General features: G+C 45.0%; 1 protein-coding gene across 8 annotated transcripts in view; it reads right to left on the bottom strand.

Annotated features, from left to right (window-relative positions):
* ABLIM3 (actin binding LIM protein family member 3) overlaps positions 1 to 25,076 on the bottom strand; it is a 104,913-nt gene that overhangs the window by 57,090 nt on the left and 22,747 nt on the right. For all 8 annotated transcript variants that reach the window (XM_058280752.2, XM_058280709.2, XM_058280717.2 and 5 more), the window contains exons 3-5: positions 9,829 to 9,966; positions 3,270 to 3,453; positions 1,275 to 1,387 (exon numbers count right to left, since the gene is read on the bottom strand). In XM_058280752.2, the coding sequence (XP_058136735.1) occupies positions 1,275 to 1,387; positions 3,270 to 3,453; positions 9,829 to 9,966 (435 nt within the window). The remainder of the gene's footprint in view (positions 1 to 1,274; positions 1,388 to 3,269; positions 3,454 to 9,828; positions 9,967 to 25,076) is intronic.

The following is a 25,076-nucleotide window of genomic DNA, read 5'->3' as shown; positions in this document are numbered from 1 at the left end:
AGTCCAGGCTTTCTGTCATTCTGGATGATGTTTTCAAGGAGTTATGAAGGATAACAGCGTATACACTCAGCTACCTTGCGATGGAAATCTGGTCAGGGCAGCAAAGTGTTCCTGAGCATCACCAAGTACGTTGCAGGAAGGGCTCTGTGTGTTCCAGGAACAGATCTGAGTCGATTGAATGGGAGGCAAGGGAGGGAGCCTTCCCACTGTCTTTCTCTACAGCTTACCAAGGCTGGGTGGACTCTAATGGAGCCTTGGGAACCTGGCCCTGCTGACTCAGGGTTCTCTGCTCACCTCCTCGGTGGGACGCAGCCCCAGCTTGCTGACTCTGCTACCTTGGCTGGCAACCTCCCCTTCCCGCCATCCCCCTCCCCCAGAGTGATGCAGCATGGTAGGCTAATGGGCTTTCATCGATTCTGCCAACAGGACTGGCAAGAGTGTCATGAAAGAACACGGAGGTGCAGTGTGGCTTATGGAGACCCAGGGGGCCTGTGTGTATGTGTGTGTGTGGACACAAGCAGCCGGCAGCCTCACAAGGACAGCTGGGCACAGTGACTTAGACAACTCTCTAGATACACTGGAGTGGAATGGGCATTTCACAAACTAGGATGACTGTGCTGAGGGATACTCTTGAGCCGGAGTTTCTCCTCAGATCGGTGGTTTGGTAGTAAAATATAACATTTATCATGGCGTGACATATATCTCCCTCATCCCTATTGAGTGGTTCTTCATCTTAGGAGCAGGAAGCATGTTAAAAATGCAGATTTCTAGGTTCCACCTCAGAGGTTTAAGATGGGCCCAGAAGCCTGCATTTTCACTAGTTCCCCAGTGAAGCTGATGCAGTGGCCCGCAGAATACGCACTAAGGATGATGATCTTTGCGGTTTGTTCCCACAACACCCTATACTTCTTCTGCTGTAAGATATGTCTGCACATGGTTTTTGGTGGCTTTTGTAAACACTGAGAACCCCTGGTGGCTTAAACACTGGGTCAGTTCTGTGGGCGGTGCCCCTGGAGGCCTGGCTCAGGAGCAGAGATAAGACCAGGGGCCAACTTATCCCAGAAGTGTCGCACCCGAGTGGCCGCTGCGTGGCCCAGGCCATCCCTGCTTAGAGGCGGGCGGCGGGTCTCCCAGCCTCTGTGCTCCGGGAGGCTCGTGCTGTGAGTATGAGCCAGTGCTCCAGGTGTCCTCCCGGGCGGAAACCTCCCCGCTCCCCCACGGGCCTGCGGCAACAGTTATCAGCGCCAGGACGGGCGCCCGCGCGGAGGACTCACGGCTTGGCCCACGGATCTTGATGGGCTTACTGCTGGTCATAGACTGGGAGCACGTTTGACACACGCACTCTTTGCCACTGAAGGTCACCTTGTCTCCGATGGGGAAAGGCTTCCTGCAAAGGGGAAGAGTGAGAAACTCAACACCTCCTCTCCTGAGGGATTCCACGCGTGTGCCCAGAGCACGTTGGCAACCCACACGGCTTGCCTCTGGAGCAGCAGGACATTCATGTGCGGGTCAAAGTGCCAGGCCAACTAAACCACCGAATCAGGGGCTGGGGGCTGGACCTGGAGGCCCAGTTGGGTCATTTACATGGTTTCAGCACTGGAAAAAACATCACACTTATCTGAGCTTAGGCTTTCTTATCTGTAAAATGAAGAGAATAATGAGAATGTAGAGTTGTTCTTTCCACCTGGAAGGACCGTTTCCATCCTTATTTGACCTACTGCCATGCATCGAGAATAACCCCTTCAAGTCATGTACTTAAAATTTTTTCATGTCAACATTCAGACACTTCTCAAAATCATCCTTCCAATAAGAAGCCCATAATTCCACAAATCACCCTCTGCTTCTCCTCTGCATTTATGCGTGGGGGACTCAGACTGGTACAAGCTCTCTTTCCCCTTCCCCCCAGCTGAACTCTAAGCTTGTGCAGCATGCTCTGCAGGTCCAGTCCCATTGACTCTTGTTGCGCCGTTTGGAATGCCTGTGACATCAGCACAAGGGCAGGAGTCAGGGGAACCGTGTTCTCACCTGGCCCACCGCTAACTCATGGTAAAAAGACATGGCATGACCTTGGGGAGTCACCTCCCCTTCCCGGGGCCTGACAAACCTCATTTTATGCCATTAGGGCCCCTAACTGTGCTAACATATGGGTCTGGGATCCAGGGATCCAGTGCCTAGGGTTGTTTTCTTCCTTTAGTGGAAAATTTGCGGCTTTACAGAACAATCTTGCATAAAATACAGGAATCTCACCATATACCACCCTGTTATTAACACCTCGCATTGGTGTGGAATATTTTTTAAAAATGGATGAATGAATGGGTTTCACTGGGTGATTATATCTTCTTACACATGGTGTCATTACAGTCTCATTCAGACACTCCCATTGGTTAGTTACTCTTAACTGGTAACCAGGGGTTATTTTATGGGGGGGAGAATAATTAATCTATAAATTCCTTCCCAATTAAAAATACACATATACTCTAATCACACTTTACTTGTGACTTACCAAATCAGAGCTATCCATTAAATTTGAGGGCATCTCAAAATCAAATAAAAATTTTCCATCTCCTTAATGTGGCTCCTGGCACACAGTGGACCCTCAATTTATGTTTACTAAATTAACAAGTGAATGGGATGCCTGGGGGTGGTGGTAAGGCTCCATCACTGGCGATATCCTAAGAGTCTAGAAGGTATCATTAATGATAATGAAAACTAAAAGAAGACACATTGATGTACCAGTCACAGAGTCCAGGCAGGTCTTCACATACAGCAACTCCTTCATTTTGCTGAAAACCCAGTGAGATTGGAAAGGTTTTGACCCCATTTTACTGATGAGGAAGCTGAGGCTTATAAAGCGAGGCCCCTTGCTAAGGTCACCTGCCAGCATGAGGTGACCTCGGACCGATGGACGAAGGCTACACGCAGGCATCTGTACCGTGTGGTGAGGACGCAGGAGCCTGGGCCAGATCTGTGGCTTCCAAACTGAATTTTGAGAGACAGGGGCTTCTGGGGACCTGGCCACAGGAAACGGGAGGCTGGGTGCGGGGCTGGATCCTTGCCCTGCTTTCATCACGGGACAAGCTGGTGTTCCACATTACCCTGCCTTTGAGAAAAAGGCCGCAGCTGCTAAAGGGTTTGTAACCACTGGCCATGGCCTGTCAGATCATTGCATGTTTGAGGTTCTGGGAATCCCAGCGTCCAACGTAACGCCCTGGGAAGAGGCCAGGTCTTTCTCCCCGTAGAGGGCCCTGGCCCACCGGCGTCCCGCTCACCTGCACAGGCTGCACACGAAGCACTTGGGGTGGTAGGTGCGGCCCAGGGCGGAGATGACCTCGCCGGTGATGAAGTCCCGGCAGCTGTCGCAGCGCGTGCCGTAGAGCTGCTGGTAGTCCTGCGTGCAGATGTACTCCTGGTTCTTGAAGAAGAAGCCCGACTGGGCCAGGCCACAGCCGCACACTTGGGGAAACAAGGAGGCAAGGGCAGGTTGAGTCCAGGGGGCCTTGTGGTGGGGGAGGGCTGGTGTCTGACTGTGTCATGACTGGCCGGAGGCACACTGGACCTCAGAGGCCTTGGGCGGGGGCCGCCTTCCAGTAAGGGCCTCAGCTGCACCTGGTGACATGAAGCTGCCGAGGCCTGGGGCTTCCCTGGGAGCAGCCCAGGCACCTGTATTTTAACCCCCAGCAGATTCGGCTGCACCCTGAGAACCACTGACGGTGTACAGTCTTCTGGGCCCACGGATGAAAAGTTCGAGGCCTGTGGCTAATGCAAAGATATACAGTTGGCAGTACCACAAATACACTAAAAGAATCATTCAGTTAAATACTTCCTGGGCACTTCCTATGTGTATGATTCTGTTAGGTGCAGAGACGTGTGGGGACCACATCTTCTGAATCGCAACTGTAGAAAACTAAGGATGGAAATGGGATGGATGATTGAAAGTTTATAACCCGTCCTCGCCACCCCATAAAGGGTGGGTCTATTCCCAGTCAGGAATGATAACGCACAATCTCCTACCTGTGAGGAACTAACAGTGTATGTGAAGAGACGTGCATCTAGGAAAGTGCCACATGTCATGGCCATGGGCTGTAATGGTGGGGCAGGCACCAAGTGCTGTGAGTGTGGAAGGAGTGACCACTTGGTCAGCAGGAGGGATCATGGGGGCCTTCTTGGAGGTGGTGGTATCCAAGTTGAACTTTGAAGCAACAGAATGAATTGAAGCACAGAAAAAGGAGGTTGCCAGTTACATTTGTGTGGAGGTAGGGATAAGGAGGTAGGGATAAGGTATTTGTAGGAAGTGGAGGAAAGTAGTACAGGAAAATATTGTTCAGGCCAGTTGGAGGAGGGCGTGAGCCCAGCTTAAGAAGTATAGACTTTGTGGGACATTGTGAAGCCATGGACGGTGTTTTTCTTCCCTAGTATTAAAAACTTTCTTTTTATTTTGAAAAAATCTCAAACATATACAAAAGCCAAAAGATGATCATAAATCCCCACCACCCAGATACAAAAGTTATTAACCACACTGATGGCCTTTGAAAAGAGAAGTAATATGATTTTACAAGGTATTTTATAAGGTCTCTTGTGATGTCCTTGCGGACAATATAAAGAAATGTGGGACAGATGAGAGGAGCAGCTGGATTTTTAAATGTCTGGACCAATGAATCATGTGGGATCCCCCCTCTACTCTGAAGGACTTAGAAATGTGGGAAATAAGATATTCCTTAGAGAGTTAAGTTATAGAATCAACACATAATGGGCAGAGCAGAAAGAGGCAAAGTTTCTTGTGAGGGATGGAATGGCTGTCAGGGCCCCCTGAACTGCAGTGCTGCGAGGGTACTGACCCAGCTAAAGCGAGGAGGCGTCCGCCAGGAAGGGGGCGGTCCACAATCAAAGGAAGGCAACTGGACAGTCCCTTGAAATCCTACGAAAATTCCCCTTATTCTGAGTCTGCGTGCACCAAGTGAATGTAGGATGGTTTGACCTTCCATGTGGATTGCCTTTGGGAGAGAAGGAGCTGGTCAGGTCAACACAGTCTAGCCCAGTAGAGGTACGGTTCTTGTGTCCATTAGCAAACAGGCATTCTGCTTTTATGCATTGGTTTCTTGAGGGCTTGGTTAGCATCAGTCAGCATCCACAAGGGTAGCAAGGGTAGGGAAGTCAAGGAGATGGCGTTTCCAAGCCTGCAAGCCTGGGGACTGGGCCTGGACCGGGCTGATATCACCCCGGGTATAGACTACCTCGTCTTTAACAAAGAAAGTTGCTTTGAAAAATTAGTCAGGCTTAAAATAGAAGGGACCTCCAGATGAACATCAAAAATATTTTGCAAGTATCTGTTCTCTGGGCCAGAGGCAGCCTTCCAGGGCTCGATGAGCGAGGAAGAGGGTGGCTGCAGAGGTCGAAGCCCAAGGGGACACAGCGCAGGACAGCAGCAGATGCAGTGGTCTGGGAGTCAGACCACCTGGGCTCTGGCCTCATCACTGCCACAGTCTCTCAGGGTGACAATGAGCTTGGATCTCTTTTCTTTGGGGCTTCTGATCACTTCTACGTAAAACGAAGAGGCTGGACTAGCAACAACCTGAGCTTTTCTTCTAGAGCTGGCATCTTGGGGGTCTCTGAGAAGGAATGTTTCCTTTGGGGCTTACCGTGTGCCTAGACATTAAAACCCAGTGTGAGGTAGAGCTGGAGGCCCCTGCAGACCACCCCTGTGGGGAGGCATGGTGTATGGGTGAAGGGTGGTGGTGGTGGGAGACGAGGAAGGTGTCACCTTCCATCGGGCATCATGAAAATTCATCACATCAAACAATGCCTGGTCTGGAGGGCGGCAAGGCTGGAGCACACGCTGTTCTGGGCTGTGCAGGTGGCGGATCAATTGCCTTCATGGCTGTGCAATTAGTTAAGTCATGGCCTACGTCCTTGTTGGAAACAGCTCCTGTTTTTTCCCTTCTTTTCTCTCCTTTGTTCCCCCTGCCAACTCCACCCCTAGAGACATCTCTCCCAGTGGAGAAAATCAGGTGGCCATAAGAAAACTTGGAACAATCTGTTCCTCCCTTTCCCCCAAGGGGATGCAGGAGGAAGTTTTTGGTAGAAAGGACAGACGTAAAGGCTGATAAGAATCTCAGGGGGTTCCTGGAAGTACAGTGGAGAATGCAAGTTTGGAAGGCAAGGTGGACCAGCAAGATTGATGTGCTCGAGGCTGAGAAGTGCCAGGTGTACACGTAATAGGAAAGACCACGGAGAGGGTTTGTGGAATGCAGCTGATATGGAATTCGTACACCTGGGGTAGTTGTTATTCTGTAAATCAAAAAGCAGAGCATATGGTTTAACAATTGGACGGAATATGAAAAGTTAGAACTGCTTTGAGAAAATCCAAAATGAACAGACATTGTCAAATTAATGCCTACAATGAGGCCTTGCACATAGCTGCAGCATGTTTCAGTGGAGAATGCACTGCTTTGGGGGTCACTGGACTTTTGTCCCCTGTTCCTATTCTGCTACTCAGGTGCTGTGTGACTTTGGAAAATTGACTTCACCTCTCTGGGGCTAAGTTGCTTTGTTCGTAAAATGAGGGGGCATGGTGGAAACTGAGAACACATTCAGATCTGAGAGTCCAGGGTTCTGTCATTCAATTCCGTTGCTTTTAAACTTTTCAGATGAGATGGAATTTTCTGAAACTTCAAAATCAAAGAGTTAGAAGAGCCCCTGATGGTGATCTAATTTGTTATTTAAAGTGTTTTAACTGTGAAGTAAACATATGGAAAAGTATATAAAATACATATGAAAAATTTGAGAAGAATACAATCCCCTCCCACGTGCCTACTGCACTGCTTATGCACTAGAACATCGGCACCTTAGAAGCCTGCTCCCAAGAGCACCACATTCCCACACTGTCCTGAACTGTGTGCTAACCACAGCCTTACTTTTCTTTATGGTCTTACCACCTATGCACATATCGTTTCCAAGGTATTATTTAGTTTTTGAACATTATATTGGAATGATACTGCCTTTATTCTTCTGTGCTTGCTTCACTCTTGCATTAAGTTTCCGAGATTCATCCACGCCGGTGTATGCAACTGCAGTTCATTCATTTGCAACTGCTATGCAAGTATTCCATGGTCTGAATATATCACAATTGGATTATTCCCCCATTGAAGGACATCTGAGCTGCTTGCATCTTTTTGCTTTTATGGGAATGCTACAAAAAACATTCTTGTGTGTATGAGGGGATGCCTCACTGTTTTCCAGAATTTTTCCACTTTCTTCCCACTAGCAGTTCCCACTGATCCCTATCATCAGCAATACCTGGTAACTTCTGACTTCTATTTTGCCAACATGGTAAGTGTGATATGCTGTCTTATTGTGGTTTGAAATTGCATTTCCCTGATTATTAATGAAATTCAATTTCTTTCCCTATGTTTATGGGCCTCTTTTGTAAAATATCTGATGATCTCTTTTGTCCATTTTCTTTTTCCTTTGAGATTTGTAGAAGTTCTTTATATATCTGGAAATTAAAAATTTTTTTAATTTGTCATTTCAAATATCTTCTCCCAATTTGAGGCTTGCCTTTTCACTCTCTTTGTGGTATTTTTTAATGAATTGAAGTTCTCAGTTTTAATGTAGTTGAGTTTATAAATCTTTTCCTTTATGATTTGAACTTTCTGTGTCTGTCATGTTTCAGAAATTCTTCTCCGTCCTGAAATCCTGAAAAGATTTCTCCTACATTGTCTTCTAAAGTTTTACGTGTTGACTTTTACATTGAAGCCATTAATCCACCTTCCACTGACTTATCTCAGCACCATTTATTAAGCAGTTCAATCTTTCCTTTCCTACCTGTAAAAAATAAAATGTCCATGTACCCAAGGGTTTCTTTCTGGCCCTCTGTTCAGTTCCAGTGGTCTGTTTATCTATCCTTAAGTAGAGACCACACTGTATAATAACATGTCAACAAACAACAAACCCTGCTTTGCTGTTCTTTAGGAATGCTTTTATTCCTGGACCTCTGTGAAGACAACAAATTTTAGTTGATTTCTTAATTTTTATGGAAAACATTATGGAATTCATTAGAATTACCTTGAATCTAGAGTTCAGCTAGGGAAGAACTGTCTTCTTTTTGATATTCACTCTTCCTATCAAAGAATATAGTATATCTTTCCATTTAGTTAGGTCTTCTTTAATGTCTTCTACTAAAATTTTCTTATTTTTATCATAAGGACTTACGCAACTTTATAAGACTTATTCCTAAATTAAAAAATTTTTTCTTGTTAGTGTAAATGTTATCTTGCTTTAAAGTCCAACTTCTGATTGTTAATGCAGACATAATACTTTCCATTTCTATTTCTATTCTGTTTCTAGTAACCTCGGCAAACTTTCTTATTAATTGTTTTGGGTAGTAGTATTTTAAAATGTAGTTCTAAAATATTAGGGTTCTAAAAAAAACTAACCACAACAATCTAAAAAGCATGAATAGAATGCTTGTTATAAGGCATTATCTAGCCAGTATGTTTACATTTCCCCAATTATCCCATCCTTCTTCTTCTTCTTCTTTTTCTTCTCCTTCTTCTCCTCTTTCTCCTCCTCTTTCTTCAATGATTGGTTTGTTTGAATCAGGATCTATCAAGTTCCACACATTGAATTTGGTTGATATGACTATTAGGTCTCTAAAATTCTAGGTTCTCCTTCCCTCTTATTTTTCTCCTTGCAATTTATATATTGAAGAAACTGGGTTGCTTGTCCTCTAAAATTTCTGACATTCTTGATTTTGCTGATTGTTTCCTTGTGGTGTTAGTTAACATGCTTCCCTCCCTTTTGCCTTTCTTGTAACTGGTATTTATAAATAGAGGCTTGAATTGGGATTCAGATCTGGTTTGGGGGCAATAATACTCATTTATAGTATTATGTACTCCTATGATGGTAGTGGTTGGGATAGATGTAGCCTATTCGTGACCACTTATTTCACAAGGGGTTGGCAAAATGAAGATATTCTAACGTTGCCATTCTTTATTTATTAGGTAGACTGTTTCTTTAGATAGAAAACACTTTCCCTCATCAACTCTGGTTACATTTAAGTACAGTTTTTACAAGAGAGGTAGGTTAAATATTTGATTCTTTACCTACATTTACTTGTTTCAGAATAATTAGATCACTTAGCATCAACTAAAAGTGACGAATAGCTATTTTTCTTTTTTGAATATTATTTGAACCAATTCTCTTATTAAAGTGCTAAATTACTTGTAGATTCTTTTGCATTTTCTCTGCAGACAATCAGATCATTTAAAAATAATTACAGGTATATTTTTTTCTTTCCAGAGCCGGCCAATGAGGAACAGAAGTCATGACCATGAGCACCCTCATCTTGTTCCCGATCTGGAAAGGAATGCTTTTAATATTCTATCACTAGATACTTTGGTTTATATTTTTATAGACTTCTTTATCAGTTATGAAAGTTTTCTTCAATTCCTCTGTCATCTTAGAGCCATGCTGAATCTTAGTCAAGACAGGTTGCTCTTCCATTTGCTCTCAAACTGATTAATAGACACAAGCCTGGAGCCTTCCCAGATTGTTTTTTTCCCCGCTCTGTGCTAACACCTCCTACTCTGGGATCTGAGATGACCACACTCCCCGCCGCCCCCCACTAACCCAACACTTCCTTCTTTCCCTCCCGCTAACCTGCCGCTTCACCTGACACTGCTTAAAGGATACTTATGAGAAAGTGCTCAAGGAAAGTCTCTGAGGCCTTTAGAGGTGCTTCAGCTGCCTGTGCTTGCCCTTCCTGCACCCAAGGGTCAGGAGAGCATGGCCTGGAATTAGAGAAGGTAGTTTGGAAATTGGGCCTCCTACCTTGACAGGTGAAGCATCTGATGTGGAAGTGGTTGTTGTGGACACGAACCACTTCCCCTTTGCATGTGTCTCCACATCGGTAGCACTGGATGACATTGGCGCTGCCCCGGGGATTGTAAGGATTCTGCTGATAAGGAACTGCAGAAAGAAACAAAAAGATCATGACCCAGAAGTTCCTGAGTCTTCAAAAAGACAGCCACAGGATATTGCCATAATCTAGACTGGAAGAAAAGCAAAAAGGGTGGAAAAGATTAGCAAAACACTATCACATCATCAGGTTAAGGGTGCCAAGCTAAGACAGCAGTAAACAGTGAGTGGTAAAATAAATATCAAAGTAAGGGAAAAAAGGGGTAGGTGGAATTAAGATGTGAGTCCATTAAGCTCCTTAATTAGGGCAAAACATATGAGTGAGCATAATTTTCCTTGCAGTAATAGAGGCCTAAGTCTTGAATGAAGGAAAATAAAAGAGGAAGTAGAATAGATATGAGATTCTACTTATTTAAGGAAAAATAATCCAGAAAGCACTTTTTGTGTGATTTCTGGATCAAAATATGGCCCCAAACTTCGCAAAGGGAATTCAGGTCTTGTCTTGCAATGGACTTGGGGTCTTAAAGAGATGGGTGGCTGATCTGCTGCAATCAGCTTTTGAGTTGAGCAAGTTATGTTCCTTCTTTGGGCCTCAGTTTTCACATTATAAAATGAGGGTGGCCAGTGAGAACCACAAAATTTCTGTAAAATGCTGCATTGAACATCATTTTCTGTAAGGTTGAGAAAACATCAACCTAGTACATTAAGACAAAAGGGCTGGTGGAGATTATGATGGGGTGAGATGGAATGACCATTTGACCATGGCTAAGAGTGCTCCTAGCCTATGAATCTATTCCTCTTTTGCTAAAACCCTCTTGTGATTACTTTTTTCTAGATCTCTTTTCCCAGGTATATATTTGGCTTGATAATTCTAAAATCTAGTATTTGATAATAGTAGGTAACTGCCTAAGAAACAAAATCTCAGGGTTGGCAGGGATATTAGCAACTGCCTGGTCCAACTTCATTGTGCATAAGCTGTTGGGATAACTTTGGCAGAGAGGAACCAAATCTCTCGTGTAGGTCCTGGGGGGAAAATTATTCAGTTCCCCCAATTCTCACTCAAAGTTGAAGTAATAGTCCAAAGACTTCTACTCCTACCCTGTTAGAAGAAGGCTGACTCTTGTCCTGGATGTAGAGATGACCACTTGGCTGGAGGGAAATTTATATCTACCATTTGTGCATGTAAACTTATTGGCTAAACTCTGAATAAGTACATTGTAAGTTATCTTGGACTCAGAAACCTTGAACTGCAAATAACTCAGAGATCATCTAGTTCGGGGGTTCTTGACCTACTGTGGTAGTTTTGTCTACTCACTGAAATTTGAATATGTTTTTTCCAGTCACATGAAGGATTTCACATGGTGATTTGTTTGGCAAGAAATGTGAAAGGAAACAGTGTGTGTCATTTCCATTTGGAACCCGTAAGAGCCAATATGTGATTTGCCTTTCCCCTATCCCAGCAATCTAGTGACGTCCCAGATGGTGTGCAGGATTTCTGAGTGAGAAGTTACAAAGCGGCACCGAGCTAACTCATAATGAACATGTAGCACATGCAAGAAAAAAACGTTAGTGTCAGAAACCTCTAAAGTTTTTCGAAACGGCAGCATAATAATGGAGACTATCCTGACTGATACAACTAGGATCTGATGTCTCTCTAATTAAATACAAAATTTGGTGTATATGTGAATTATTCTATAACTTTCTTCAGATTTTCCGAGAGCTATGATATCCATAAGTGATCTTACCCTACTCCTTTTAAAGACAAGGAACAGGAAAGTAGGCCTTCCAGTTATCTCCTGCTTACAGTACCTTGAATCACAAGTGCGTTGTAGGGTAAAGAGCTGGCTGCTTAGCCCTGAAACTGTTGCTCCTGAAAACTTTGGCATCTGGAGTGGGAGAATCATATCCTTCCCACAACATTTTTCTTATGGCATTCATGTCCTTATTCAACTTTTTTTTTTTCCGTTTTAAATTAAAGACAAAAATTAAGGGAGTTATCTAGTTAACTAAATCATTAATTAATGATTCAATAAGAAAATATAAGTAAAACATTTCCAAAAGTGCATTGAATTCTCATAAATGTTCACGGGTATCACAACTATCACAATATCCCCATAGCTTGAAGTAATCCTTCCCCACCCTGTAGAACATTCACAAACATTCTCTTTAGACCTGTCTCTTTCTCTTCTTTTTCTGATTGCTGTTCAAGGTCCTTGAGAAAATATTTATTTTCCCCCTTTCTCCAATTTGTTAGAAAAAAATAGACCCTGTTTCTATGAGTAGTGTGGTGATCTACCACTGCCAAGGGAAACAAAAGCTGAGTCTGAAAATAAAATAAAAAGAGATAATATAATCACTACCATCTACAGAGAGATCTCAGAAGGACCTGGGAGTCCCTCCAGAATCACTGCACACATTTTCACCTACCTCTCCTAACTAAACCCACCTTTTTCCTCAAGAACCAACTTCCAAGACCGATTTGATTTTTCTAGGAAAATGGGTTTGTGAGTATGGCCCTCAGTCCAAATTCAGTCTTTGAAACATCCAGATAAAAGGCCTAAGATGGGAGTGAGGGAATGGATTGGGAAATCGGCTTTCGGGGCAGAAGTGGTGATAGGGCCCCAGGCTCTGACTCTCTGCTTCCCTTCAGGCTGAGGATGCTGCACTGGCAATGCTGAGTGTGGCCGGAGCTCCAGAAATGTCTGAGGTTTGTAAGTAGTCCCATAAGCAGAAATGCATGCATTGCTGGTATGAAGTCTTCCAGATTGCTTCCAGATGTAAACTGTGATTACAAAACGGCAGTGGTGGAGCAAGATTTAAACTTTCAGACATGGCAAGACCTTTCCTTTTTCAGACAGTCAACAGAACACTGAAGGTCAAGGGTGCCATCTTATTTTCAATAAGATTTTATATCCTTGGCTAATTAAATCAGGAACTTTATCTAACTTTATTCTGTGTGTGTCTATGGGGCAGGGGTATCATCTTTTCCTACTAATCTATAACCCACCCCAAAAACTAAAATTTTATTGTTGATTTTCTGTTCATTATTTGTATCCATGAATTTTTCATCTCAAAAAGTACTGAAGTTCAGTTACATGGTTTATAATATTTGTTTTACTGGCAAATGTCTTTTAAATTCCAAATGGACTTATATATGAATTTAATGAACTTCCTCATTTTCGTTTGAGAGCAACCAGAAGCCTCAAAGGACATTAGTTCTGCTCACTTGTGAAATAATCCAAGATGTTACAAAGTTTAGACGTATAGATCATCTGCTATGTTTCTAAAATGCTTGCAGGGAAATGCTGGCTTCTCTTTAATGTTATTTGGCCAATATAGGGCACCCATGAGAGACATTCCCGTTACTAGAACTTAAGCAGTGCTGGCCAATAGAACTTTCTGAGGTGATGGAAAAGTTCCATATTTGTATGTCCAAAATAATTGTCATTGGTCATATGTGGTTATTGGGCACTTGAACTATGGCTAGTGTGACTGAGGAACTGAATTTTTAATTTAATTCAATTCTAATGAAATTGAATTTAAACTTAAATAGCCACATGTGGCTAGTGGTTATCTTATTGGATAGTGCAGACTTACAGTTTCAAAAATGGAGCACGAGGCATTGAGACTGGGGAACTGGGTTCTAAGATGCTCTTTGCTATTACCTGGCTTTATACTCTTGGGAAAGTCATCCAATGTCTCTGGCCTCAGTTCCTCCTCACTGAGGAGATTGGACAAAATGATTGACAAAATGCCCTCCAACTAAAAAATGATTCTTCTGCCTTTGGGCACCTGCTTCTGTGTTTCTTTCTGTCCAACACTCTTCTCTCTCCATTAAACTGCTCCTGCATTAAACTGGACTGTGTTTTATGGTATCACATTTATTAGTCTCTTTTAAAAGCAGATAATGGCCTGGCTCCTCTCTCATAAACAACATGACTTGCCTTACATTTCCTTTACTGAGGGGGTGACTTCCTTTGATGGTCACTTGACCTTGTACATAAAAACGTTTCCACATTCTAATGTAGTCTTTAGAGTAGTCCTTAAAATGTAGGAGCACCTATGCTAAGCTGGGGCATAATGAAAAGAGTGACAAAATTGACTTAGAGACAGCATAACAACTGTGAATAATTGGCTGGAGGTGTAATAAAAACTGTGCAGCTTCTGGTTGAAAGGTGAAACATCAAGCAGATAATCATGGTTTAGCAACAAGCTCGCAACAGCCCAGGGGCTGGGAAATCCGACACACACACACCCAAGCCACGCTTCAGATAGCAAACACACCGCCATACTTCAGCTTCCCCACGGCTCCAGTAGAGAGAAAGTACTGGAGTGCGTTCACAGGCGTTCACTAAACATGGAGGAGGAGACCCAGTGTGGAGCCAGGCGCTTCCCAGGCGGAGAACAGAGCGTCTGCCTGACCAGGCTACTGGTGGGGTCTGACTGGGAGAGAATCTGGCAGCTCATGACAGGGTTCATGTCAGCATTGAATGGGGGCCCAGGGCACCGGTCCTGTTTCCTGCGGTAGGACCACAGCATCATGGGATCCCTGCCTTGGAAGGGGTGTCACCCACGTGGCACAGTGGGGGGAGCCTGGAGCCAGGAGTCAGGTGGCCTGGGTTTGGATACCAGCCCTGCTACTCACTGCCTGTGTGGCCACGAGCAAGTTATGCAACCCTCCCGGCCTCAGTTTCCTCACCTCCAGAGTAGCAACAACTCAGGTCATTTGTGAGTACTAAATTACTTGAATTACATAAAAGTAGGTCGCCTGGCACATGAGTTGGGCTCAGTATATATAAGTAATAACTAATATTAAAGGTTCTCAGAAGCCACATGTCCCCATCTCCAACCAAATGTGGGAATTCTTTCTAAATCACCCCTACCAGCTTGCCCCTGAACTTTGCTCACACATTTCTGAAACCCACTTTGGATAGGTCCACCTTGGGTAAAGGTTTTCTCATTATCCCTCCCTACTAACTGTCAAGGAAAAAAAAAAAATAAAACAAAACAAAAAAACACCCTTGGCTGTAGACCAACCAACTACTACGTCAAGCAACCTCTTCTTTCTCCCTCTCTCTGCAGAGCTGTCTTTGTTTATGGGTTTCCGTGGGCTGCAGAGGTGGGTGGCTGACATGCTTCTGAGATATCCTGCAGAGGAATGTGTGAATTGGGTGTTTCCTGTTGTGGGAATGAGAGGCTATGATCTATGTTATCCTGGGGTGGTGTATTTTGGGCACATCTGCTGTTTCCAGGGGGATGTGTCAGTGTGTTTGTTGCATGTGCTTCGTTAGAGTGAGTGATTGGTTTTCTGAAAACTCAGCTAGGGAGACAGTGAGAGCTGCTCCTGATAAGCCCTCAGGGTGACACGTGTCATTTTATTGCATAATTACATCTATGTTCATTGTGTGAAAACCTGGAGTCAGACTTCTCCAGCAGAAAGGGACTGGGATTGTAACAAGGGGCTGTGCCTTTTAAACCACTGCCTTCTAAGTGCTCGAGAAGAACTTGAATGAATCAAAGAAAGAATGAATCAGGTCCAGCGGTTTCACTTAACAGGTGAGGAATCCCAGAGAGGAAAAGGGATTCACCTCAAGCACATAGAAAATTATATTTGCTTCCGCACATGGTGGTGTCTGCTCTAGGCTAACAGGATAAAAGAGAGGGCAAACCAGGGGGTGGGCTTTGCTGGTACAGAGGCTCAGGGCATGGAAAGGTGGGCAAGGGTTTCTAAAAGGCTAAGTTACCATGAAGCTGGAGGTTGTGCCAAGATTTGGTGTTCGAGTAGGTGGGCTGGGTGTGTGCGTGTTCCAAGATGTAGACGCATAGGAGAGGATTTGAAATTCAACCATGCTTGAAGAAACAGGAGGAATAAATGCATAAGAAAAGGTCTGGAAGGAAAATAGATAATATTTATAGAGTGGTTGCTCTAAATCAGGAACTGTGGCCAGCAATTTACATATGTCATATGAGTTTTCATAACTCAAGAGGGGATTCTGTTATTATCCCCATTTTACAAATGAGCAAACTGGGGCCTGGAGTTGAAGTCACTTGCCCAAGGTCACACAGTTTATAAATGGTAGAAGCTGGATCTGAACGGAGGCAGTCTGACTCCAGAACTCGTGTTCTCACCACCAGGCTATACTGCCAGCCATGCAAAAGTGCGGACAGTGGTTGTCTCTGGGGAGGGAGTGAGATTGGGGGAGATTAAAAGGGGCACCTAATATTTCCCTCCAACGTAAATTCATCTATTACCCAGGTGATTAAAAATATACATTTTAAAATAAAGATTGCAGGGTACCAGCACCTATGACAGACATTGAAGAAACTCTGACTGCTGCTCCCAGGCTAGGAGATGTCAGCGTTGAGCGGCTGCCCACATGGGCAGGTAAAGTCTGACAGGTGTGCGTGCGAGGTCCCTGGGAGAGGCAAGTTCTGCAGGTGCCAGCAGCTGCAGCAGGGCAGAGGTCCAGGCCTCCGGGAAGCCCCACGGCCCTCCACAGATGGCCCCGGCTGGGCCACAGCTTCCCATGTCAGCAGGTCAGCAACACAGCCTGTCACCCCAAGAGGATATTGTAAAACCTTTGCTGCAACAGAAACTTTTCCACAGTCCCTCTCTACCAGGCTCATCGGCACGTTCCATGGTCCTGGCATGCAGCTGGCACCACAGCTCATGCTGCACTGCTCCAGTTAGAGCAGAAAGGATTTGGGATCGCCCTAAGGAGGCTTCCCACCACGAGGCAGGATCACCAGCGAGGAGGCCCAAACTGCAGCAACTGCGCTTCAGTCCACGGCCCCCACCCTCGCTCCCCTCCTGCCCCCTGCTTCTCCCGGTGTCTGTGTCCACAGCCCAGCCCCGAGGCCTGACCAAGGTCCCTTTCCACCGCCTCACAGAGGTCTGTGTTCTCATTTCTTCCCCGAACATCTGGGCCCCGGAATCACGCCTCTTAGTTGGGGTGAAGGAGTCCTTTCAGCTCCCTCCTATTTATGTTTTCTCCAGAATGTTTAACTTCCGAATGACTCCTTCCTCTTTCCCTTGGGGCACAGGCTTTTGAAATTCAACAGCCAGGAAGCACCCCTTTTGTCTCTGCTTTGGGTGGCCTGCCCTGGCCCTGGGGCCTTGCTGCCTCAGTGGAGGGAGGGTGCAAGGGTGAAGGGCTGGGGCAAAACCAGTAACACGTCAAAAATATCATCTTGCCACACTTGGCCGTGGGTTTTAGGACTGTGGTAGGCAGCTGTGGTTGAGTGGCTTGGAACAGACAAGAACATCAGATGGAGAAGGGGGAACAGCCCGAGGGTGTCGGCATTATTCCCCTTGTTTCCACGTTGGCGTGGGCTTCTTTCCGTCACCACTAACTCTTGTCACTGCTGCCTCCCTCCCTTGCTGCCTTTACAAAGGCCCTGGCTGGGGACCCTGAGGAGCCTGGACAAATAGCTGACACTCATCGAGCAATCACCATGTGCCAGGCATTGTGCTAAGAACTTCGTAGGCATCCTTTCCCTTAATTCTCCCAACTCCCTGAGATAGGTACTACATGACCCCCATTTTACGGAGGGCGAATCTGAGGCACAGAGAGGTGTAATGAATTTGTGAGCCACACTGCAAGCAAGTATCAGAGCTGGGATCCCGACAGGCGTCAGGGGGACAGGAAGCGGTGGTCCCCTCCTCCCCCTCCCTCTCCTATGGGCATATTCACTGGGCTCCTTCTGCCCACAGCACCCTCAGGGAAGAGGGGACTGCTTCCTGTCCAGGGCTTATCTGCCTTTGGGACCTGCCCAAGCATCCCCAGCAGGGAGATTGGGGTTGCCTTGCATTGGGGCCTGCAGCACTCTCTCCAGCATCTCTGCAAGTCATCTGAGAAACATTATTTGGGTTTCGTCTGGGGTCCTGGAAACCATGTTGGAAATAGAAGAAATTCAGGAAGCCAGCAATTGTCTTTGTGTTATGAGTGATTCAGTCCCTTGGCCTTTTGGCCGGTGGTTTTAATACTTATACAATGTTTGCTTCCTGAGACTCTGGCAGGCCATCAGGCTCTGAAATATTGTGGGGAAATCCAAGGCACATCAGCTGTCAGCCCGGCTCCTCTTGACTCACGGGTTGTCAGTGCCAGAGTGGAGGGGATGGAGAAAACATGTAATCAGGAGGTTCCCAAGCAATTTTGTTTAAGCTAGGAACCCTTTCTTGAAATAAAATGATGAAATGGCCTCGAAGCTGCAGCGATTCTGTTGCAAACCACACATGGAATGCAAATATATGATGACCTTGGAGACATTCAGGGAACCCCCGAGGCTAGGGGTTGCTGCACTGGAGGTAGGTCTAGACGTGTTTTATTTGGGCAGCCTGTGATTGCTTTTCAGTCCCTCCAGATTGCCATGGTCCCCACCTCTTCCTTTTGCCTCACCCCTGGCCAGCTTCTCTCCTGTACCACCAGGCAGTTGAAAGCATTGGAGTTGTGATCCTGCCTCCAGTCCTGGGGGTGAGAGCAGAGGCGCTGTGACCAGGGCCCTGGAGGGATCCTCCCTCCCCAAGGCCGCACCCAGGCCGCCTCCTGCCTGGACCTCACCCACACCCAACATCTGGCCTTTACAGATGCACCTCTGAGGGTGAGAGAGAGGAGGAGAGGGCTCAGAGTCCTCTTGGGGGGGGGTGTGTGGCTTATCTCCCTGCAGGGGTCACAGGCATAGTGCCACCCCTCCAGGGCGGGCTCTGCCCGAGCGCAGGCCCACATGAGAGCCAGGCCGTGCAGGTCAGGGAATTCCCGGAGCCATCTGGAACACTCAATTCTCAGAGGCCAGAGGTCTCCCAGAGGCCCTCTCTTTCGTGTCTAAAGCCCTTGTCCCATTGCTCAAAGTTCCACAGGGATCTCCTTGCTGGCCTCTGTAGTCGTGGCTCCCTAGAAGCTCGAGGCATCCTTACACCACACAGAGACTGCACAGAGGGAAATCTATGGAAATCTGAACTGCAGTGGGGCCCTCCCTCCCCAGGGCTTGAGGTCCGCTTTCCCACCTTTCCACTCTTCCCTGCCCCTCCCTCCGCTCTCTCCCTTTCTTTCTCCTCTGTCCCATTACTATTTCTGTCAATAACTGGCTCTTATTGCTTCTCCGCCTTTTGGCTAAGATCAAGTGTAGTATTGGCTCTTCCCTGAGGGATAACCTGCTCTTTCTGCTCCTTGCTCTGCTAGGAACTTGTTCAGAGCCCTCAGGCAGGTCACTCTTGTGCCTGGGCCTCTGTTTTCCCACCTATATAAGTAAAAGAGTTGCATTTCGCCATCTCTCAGCTGCCTTTGGGATCTAGTCTTCTATGCCCATTAAACAGGGGTTGCAAAACAAAATGCCTCCAGGGCCCAGGTAGGGACCAAACTGGAGAGAGGTGCCCACCTACGAGCACCAAGCAGCTCCGCAGCCCTGGTGGACCCCTGTCTCACAAAAGTGCTTCAGGGGCCGAAAGAGGCCTGTCTGTGGGCTACATTCGGCCTGTGGGCCACCAGTTTGGGATCTCTGCCTCTGGACCAATAGGGGACCACAAAGTCACTTAAAATCACAGTCTGAGAGGAGTCACATGCCCCCCACAGGCCTGTGGGTCCAGAAGAACCAAACACTCCTGTACAGGAATGAGGTGTCACCCAGCCCCAAGCTTGGGAGGGGAGAATCCTGTAAGCATGTCACTCTCAGGGTCTTGGTGGCATTATTCAGGGGCATGTAGTGGTTTTCAAACCTCTATTGGCCATGACCAGCTGGAAGAAATTTGATTTTGCATAATGATCCAGTACATATATATGAGAAACAAAGTTTAACTAGACCAAATTTTAATGAGAACACATGCTCAAAGTTCCACAGGGATGATACACGACATGCACCAATATTTTCTATTTTGCTCCCTTACATTTAAAAATGCTGCCTGCAATCCAGTAAACTGATTTCAGGAAATCCTAAAGGGTTGCCACATAATTAAAAAAACAATGCTTTCAGAGGTCAAATGAATGATAAAGATTATTCTAGGTTTGTGTTATCTAGTATGGTACCAGCTGCGTGTGGCTATTTAAATGAATTAAAATAAAATAAAAGAAAGAATTCAGTTTCTTAGTTATACTAGTCACATTTCAAGTACTCAGTAGCCACATGTGGCTAGTGGCAACCATACCGGACAGAGCAGAAGTTGCACATTTCCATCATTGTAGAAAATTCATTGGACAGTGCTGGTCGCTGAAGCCTCAAAGGTGTCTGCCAGTAGTCTTGAAAGGAATCAGGGTGAGGGTGGGCCCTGACAGATCTCTTCTTATTACTGGAATTACAACTCCAAGTCCACATTCTGCACTCCACATGCAAGGTGGTGGATCTAATTTTTCACAGAAAAAATAGAAGTGACCCTTTATTGCTTGATTAGACATTTTTAGAGCCATTTCTATGAGCTGGAGAGAGTTGAGCCTCTAGAACCTGTCAGAACTGGGTTCTAATCCAGGCTCTGCCTCCCATGGGCTGTAGGAACTTGAGCAAGGTGCTTTGTGTCACTGAACTTTAGTTTCCCCACCTGTAAAATGGGGATAACAGTATTTACCTCTCAGGTTTTGTTTTGTTTTTCTAAAAGATCAGAAGTAACATATGTAAAGCACTGTCACATTGTCTGGTATATTGCACTGCTAGACAAATGCTGCTATGACAACAACCACTACAGCAAAGACAACACCAATTAATGAAGTTAAACATTGTGGATATGTAGAGACAAATTAAACATGCAGTCTACCCCAAAGGATACCCCAGGATCGGGTAGGGATATTGTTTTTATTGTATCTCTGTGCTAAGCCTAGTGCTTGATTCCAGTAGAAACTCAATTCATACTTGTCAAATGAATGAATGATCAAAGTGTATCTATAATGGAATAAAAATATTTTCATGAATTATTTCTAGTCGGGAAGGAAAGGAGAAAGAAAGAGAAACATTGGGACAAAACACTGTGAAAGATGACATTTTAATATTTTTAGGAGGCCCCTGGTATCTGCTATGTGGGACCAAGAAGTCTAAGACAGAAGTTAACCAAGAAAAAGAGGGAATAAAAATACCAAAAGATAAAGAATACACTTCCCTTGGGGAAATTAAGAATTTATAAAAACAAAGATCCTCCCAAAATTCAATGGACAAAAATCGCTTTTTTATCTTTGGGAAACAAAGCAACGTTCAAAGTTTCAAACTGAATCTGTATAGTCTGGGGGAGTAGTAGAAAACGGGTACTCTCTGTAAGGATCAGCAAGTTCTCAATTATTGTTTGGGCCATAAAGAATGCCCTGTGAACAGCTTTTTTCATCCGTAAGTGTAGCGGACATCTGCTGTTTTGCCTGTTCAGCATCTGCTCCCTGCTTCTTCTGGCAACAGAGCCTTTCTTTCCGTGGGGAATCCATTCCACATGGTTTGGGTGGGGCTAACCCTGTCCCAGCATGAGGTGGGCAAGCAGCCCAGGTCTGGACACTCAGAAACCCTAATCCAACTTTCCGGACAGTCACAAGATCTGGTCCTCTCTGGGTTTTCCTACAGGAGCACTTGGAGGAGCCATCTTGGTTGCTAAGCCAAGAGGTGATTTTCTGGGGCTCCTGGTGCCATCTTGCCTGCTGTGTTGAGAAGGCCTATTAGAAGGGAGGGAGGGTGTGAACAGATCCCTGAACATATCGTTTGAGTCTGTGGCTCCAGAAGACCTGAAGTCACTGCACTCCTGAACTTTCCAATTACACAAGCCAATACAGTAACCACCTTTAAAAAAAGAGTCATTTCAAGTTGAAGTTTTGTCATTTGTACCCAATTAATTTATGCCCTAAAATCATAGTTTTTACTCTAAATCATATTCTGCCCTCACTTTAAATTAAACAAAAATTTCAGGACCACTTCATACTGGACTCCATGAGAAATACTGAGGATATGAGAAAGAACAAGGTAACAAGGTCCCTGGTCTCATATGACTCAAACCCCAATGAGAAAAATGGCAGGAAAAGCATTATGAGAGGGGAAATAGGGTATTGTGGCAGATATCGCATTCCTCCCTTTCTCTGCTAACAGAATCTCTCTCTCCTGGGCAGGACTTATTTCTGTTTCCCTCCTCTCAGCAGCTGTAGCAGTTTGCCATTATTGATGAATTCCAAAAAGAAATATGGGATAATGTTTGTAATTTGATCTGTACCTGGGCATGACTGAGTTATGATTAGGGTGTTGGGTGGGTGGGGACTCATAGATAAAAGACATGGTGAAGCACAGAGTTGCGGGTCTCTGATGTTGGAGATTTGATGTTGGAGTTTTGATGTTGGAGTTTGATGATGAAGACCTGAGCTGGAGTCCCAGGAAGTAGGCTCACAGAGGAAAGAGAAGCCAGACCCAGGAAGAAAGGAACCTTCAACCCAGAGAAAAGCAAGACCCTGGAAAGGAGGAACCCAGGAAGCCTGAACCCTTGCAGATGTCGGCAGCCATCTTCCTCCAACACGGGACAATAGACTTTGGTGAGGGAAGTTAACTTATGCTTTATGGCCTGGTATCTGTAGGCTCCTGCCCCAAATAAATACTCTTTATAAAAACCAACCGATTTCTGGTATTTTGCATCAGCATCCCTTTGGCTGACTAATACAGTAGCCATGTCTTTCAGGAAAGGTTGTGACCGTTCCCAGACTTGGAGAGGGAATTTTGACCCATGAAAACTGATCCTAGCAATCTTAATTCACTGTCAACGGATTGATTTAGACAAAGATGTGTGAAACACTCCTGGCCAAGGAGACACAAGGGAAGGTCTGCTGGAAGGGTGCTGGGGAGGTCTTCTTTGCTATTCTTGGCTTCTGGAAATTGCTGATGACATGGGATGGGAACTGCAGCTCTAAGGGACATCAGTCTAACATGGAAACAAACTGGGAGCTTGATGCTCTCCTGAGCCTCTGATTGCAGCTACCTTGAAACTGACCCTGTCTGGACTTTCTGTTATGTAAAATAAATGTGTCCAGAATGTTTGAGGCACTTTTAGTTTGGCTCTGTCACTTGTCACTGCAAGCACTCTATGGAATCAAGGGTGTTACACTATGGGAGCAGCTAAGCAGTCAGGAAAGGCTTTTTGGAGCAACTCTGAAGATAAGTAAAGGCTAGCCAAACACAGTGGCAGTGAGATGAATGATCATACAGCAGTAGGCAGTGGTGGAATGAAATTGGAACAATTCCTTCAAGACATTTTTCACTGCTTGAGTGCTTCTCAAAATGATCAGCTAACCACCTGCTTCAGAATCACCTGTGTTGGGGATGCTGGGGTGTGGATTGTCTAAATGCAGATTCTGGGGACTTATTCCAGATCTACTGCTCAGGACTTTATATTTTAAACAAGCTCCCCTGGAGATTCTTTTGCTCACTAATAGTTGAACACCCTTGGGTTAATGACTAGAAGACACCCACAGAATCTTGGGCACTGAGATGAGAATTTTAGAAATCTTGATACTAATGTGTACCAAAGTGCCATCTGAAGATAATGTGCCAATATCCTTCTGAGAATATATTTCCTCCAATGTGTTCACCAACGTTCACAAATGTTTAAAAAAGTCAACTGGCATTGAAATAATATCTTAATAAAGTTAGATTAAACACACATTAATTCAGCCCCGGCAGATGGTTTTTCTTTTCTAAAGTTGTCATTTCTTTTAAGAAGAGCTGTTTGGTTTGTTATTAGAACCATCTTCCATCAGGCATTATGAACAACACAGGCAACTATATTTGTGTTGGCAGAGAGGGGGGTGAAGGTGTTTTTCCTTCACTCTGTAGAGTACACTGATGCATGTAGCTTGAGGTCTCTGAGTTGGCTTGTGATAGTGTCACTTCTCTAAACCAAAGTCAGGACTTCCACACTATGAATTCCATATACAGCCCTGGTCCTCTCATTCCCACCCTCACAGTCTATCTATCACCAAGCCATCTAGCAAAATCCCATACATAGTTCTCCAGTTTAGCCTCTTCTCTCCATGGAAGTGCACCAGCCCTAAACCAACCATACATATCTTTCACCTAAACTACCACAATAGCCTTCCCAAGATTAGTGGTTCTCAACTAGGGTCAATCTCCCCCACTCCTCCACACTGGGGGTCATTTGGCAATTTCTGGAGATATTTTCAATTGTCACAACTAGAGTGTGTGTGTGAGCTACTGGCATCTAGTGGGTAGAGCTCAGGGATGCTACTAAACCTCCTTCAGCACAGGACAGTTACCCCCACCCCCAATAAATGATCCATTCTAAGATGTCAACATTGTTGAGGCTCAGAAATCCTGCTCTGGATGGACCTCCTATGTCCCTCAGGTTAAAGGCCTTTCACAGACTCCCTGAGCAGTACAAATCCTCCTGCTATTGGTTCTCAAAGCCCTGGCTCCTCTCTCTTCATTGCATTTTTCAGTATGAACTTATATATTTATTTGCAATTTATTGGCTTAATCTCTCTTTAACTCATTAGACTTTAAGCCCTATGAAGGCATGGATGGTATCTACTGAGCTCACTAATTTAGTACTAATGCCAAGCACAATACTTGGCACATATTAGAATATAAAGAAACATTTTAAAAATAAATGAACCTACTATGTGTAAAAAACATGATCAGCATAGCTCCTGTCTATGAGAAAATTACATTCTTGTTGGGACCATATAACAAATTCACACAACAAGATGAGAAGTGTCTGTAAGAAAAGCACAGTCAGAATTCTACAATGGTAGCAGTTTTGAAACATTTTGCTCTTAGGATTCATGCACACACTTAAATATTGCTGGGAACCCCAAAGTGGTTTTTTTTGGGTGGGCTATTTATAGTGATATTTCTCATATTAAAAATAAAAACAGAACTTCTTAAAGCACAAGAATACCCAAGCACATATTCTGTTAGCCATCAGAGTGATGATATCATCAGACATCATAGCCTCTGGGAAACTCTGCTACACATGCATATGAGAGAATGAGACTGAAAAGGCAAATAACTTCTTAGTACTTTTACAAAAACAGAGTTGAATTTGCCATCTCCTGAAAGGACTCAGGGACTTCCAGGCATTCCTAGACCATATGTTGAGAATAGTTGTATTATAGGAATACTGATGCCATAGAGATAACTATGGAAATTCCATATCTCAGCTGGTCCTTGAAAGATGGGTAGCATCCAGACAGCTAGCAGAGATATAC

This window comes from Dasypus novemcinctus, chromosome 2 (genome assembly GCF_030445035.2).
Source record: "Dasypus novemcinctus isolate mDasNov1 chromosome 2, mDasNov1.1.hap2, whole genome shotgun sequence".
NCBI lineage: Eukaryota > Metazoa > Chordata > Mammalia > Cingulata > Dasypodidae > Dasypus > Dasypus novemcinctus.
The sequence above is the reverse complement of the archived record's forward strand: the minus strand, read 5'-3'. Positions and strand labels throughout refer to the sequence as shown.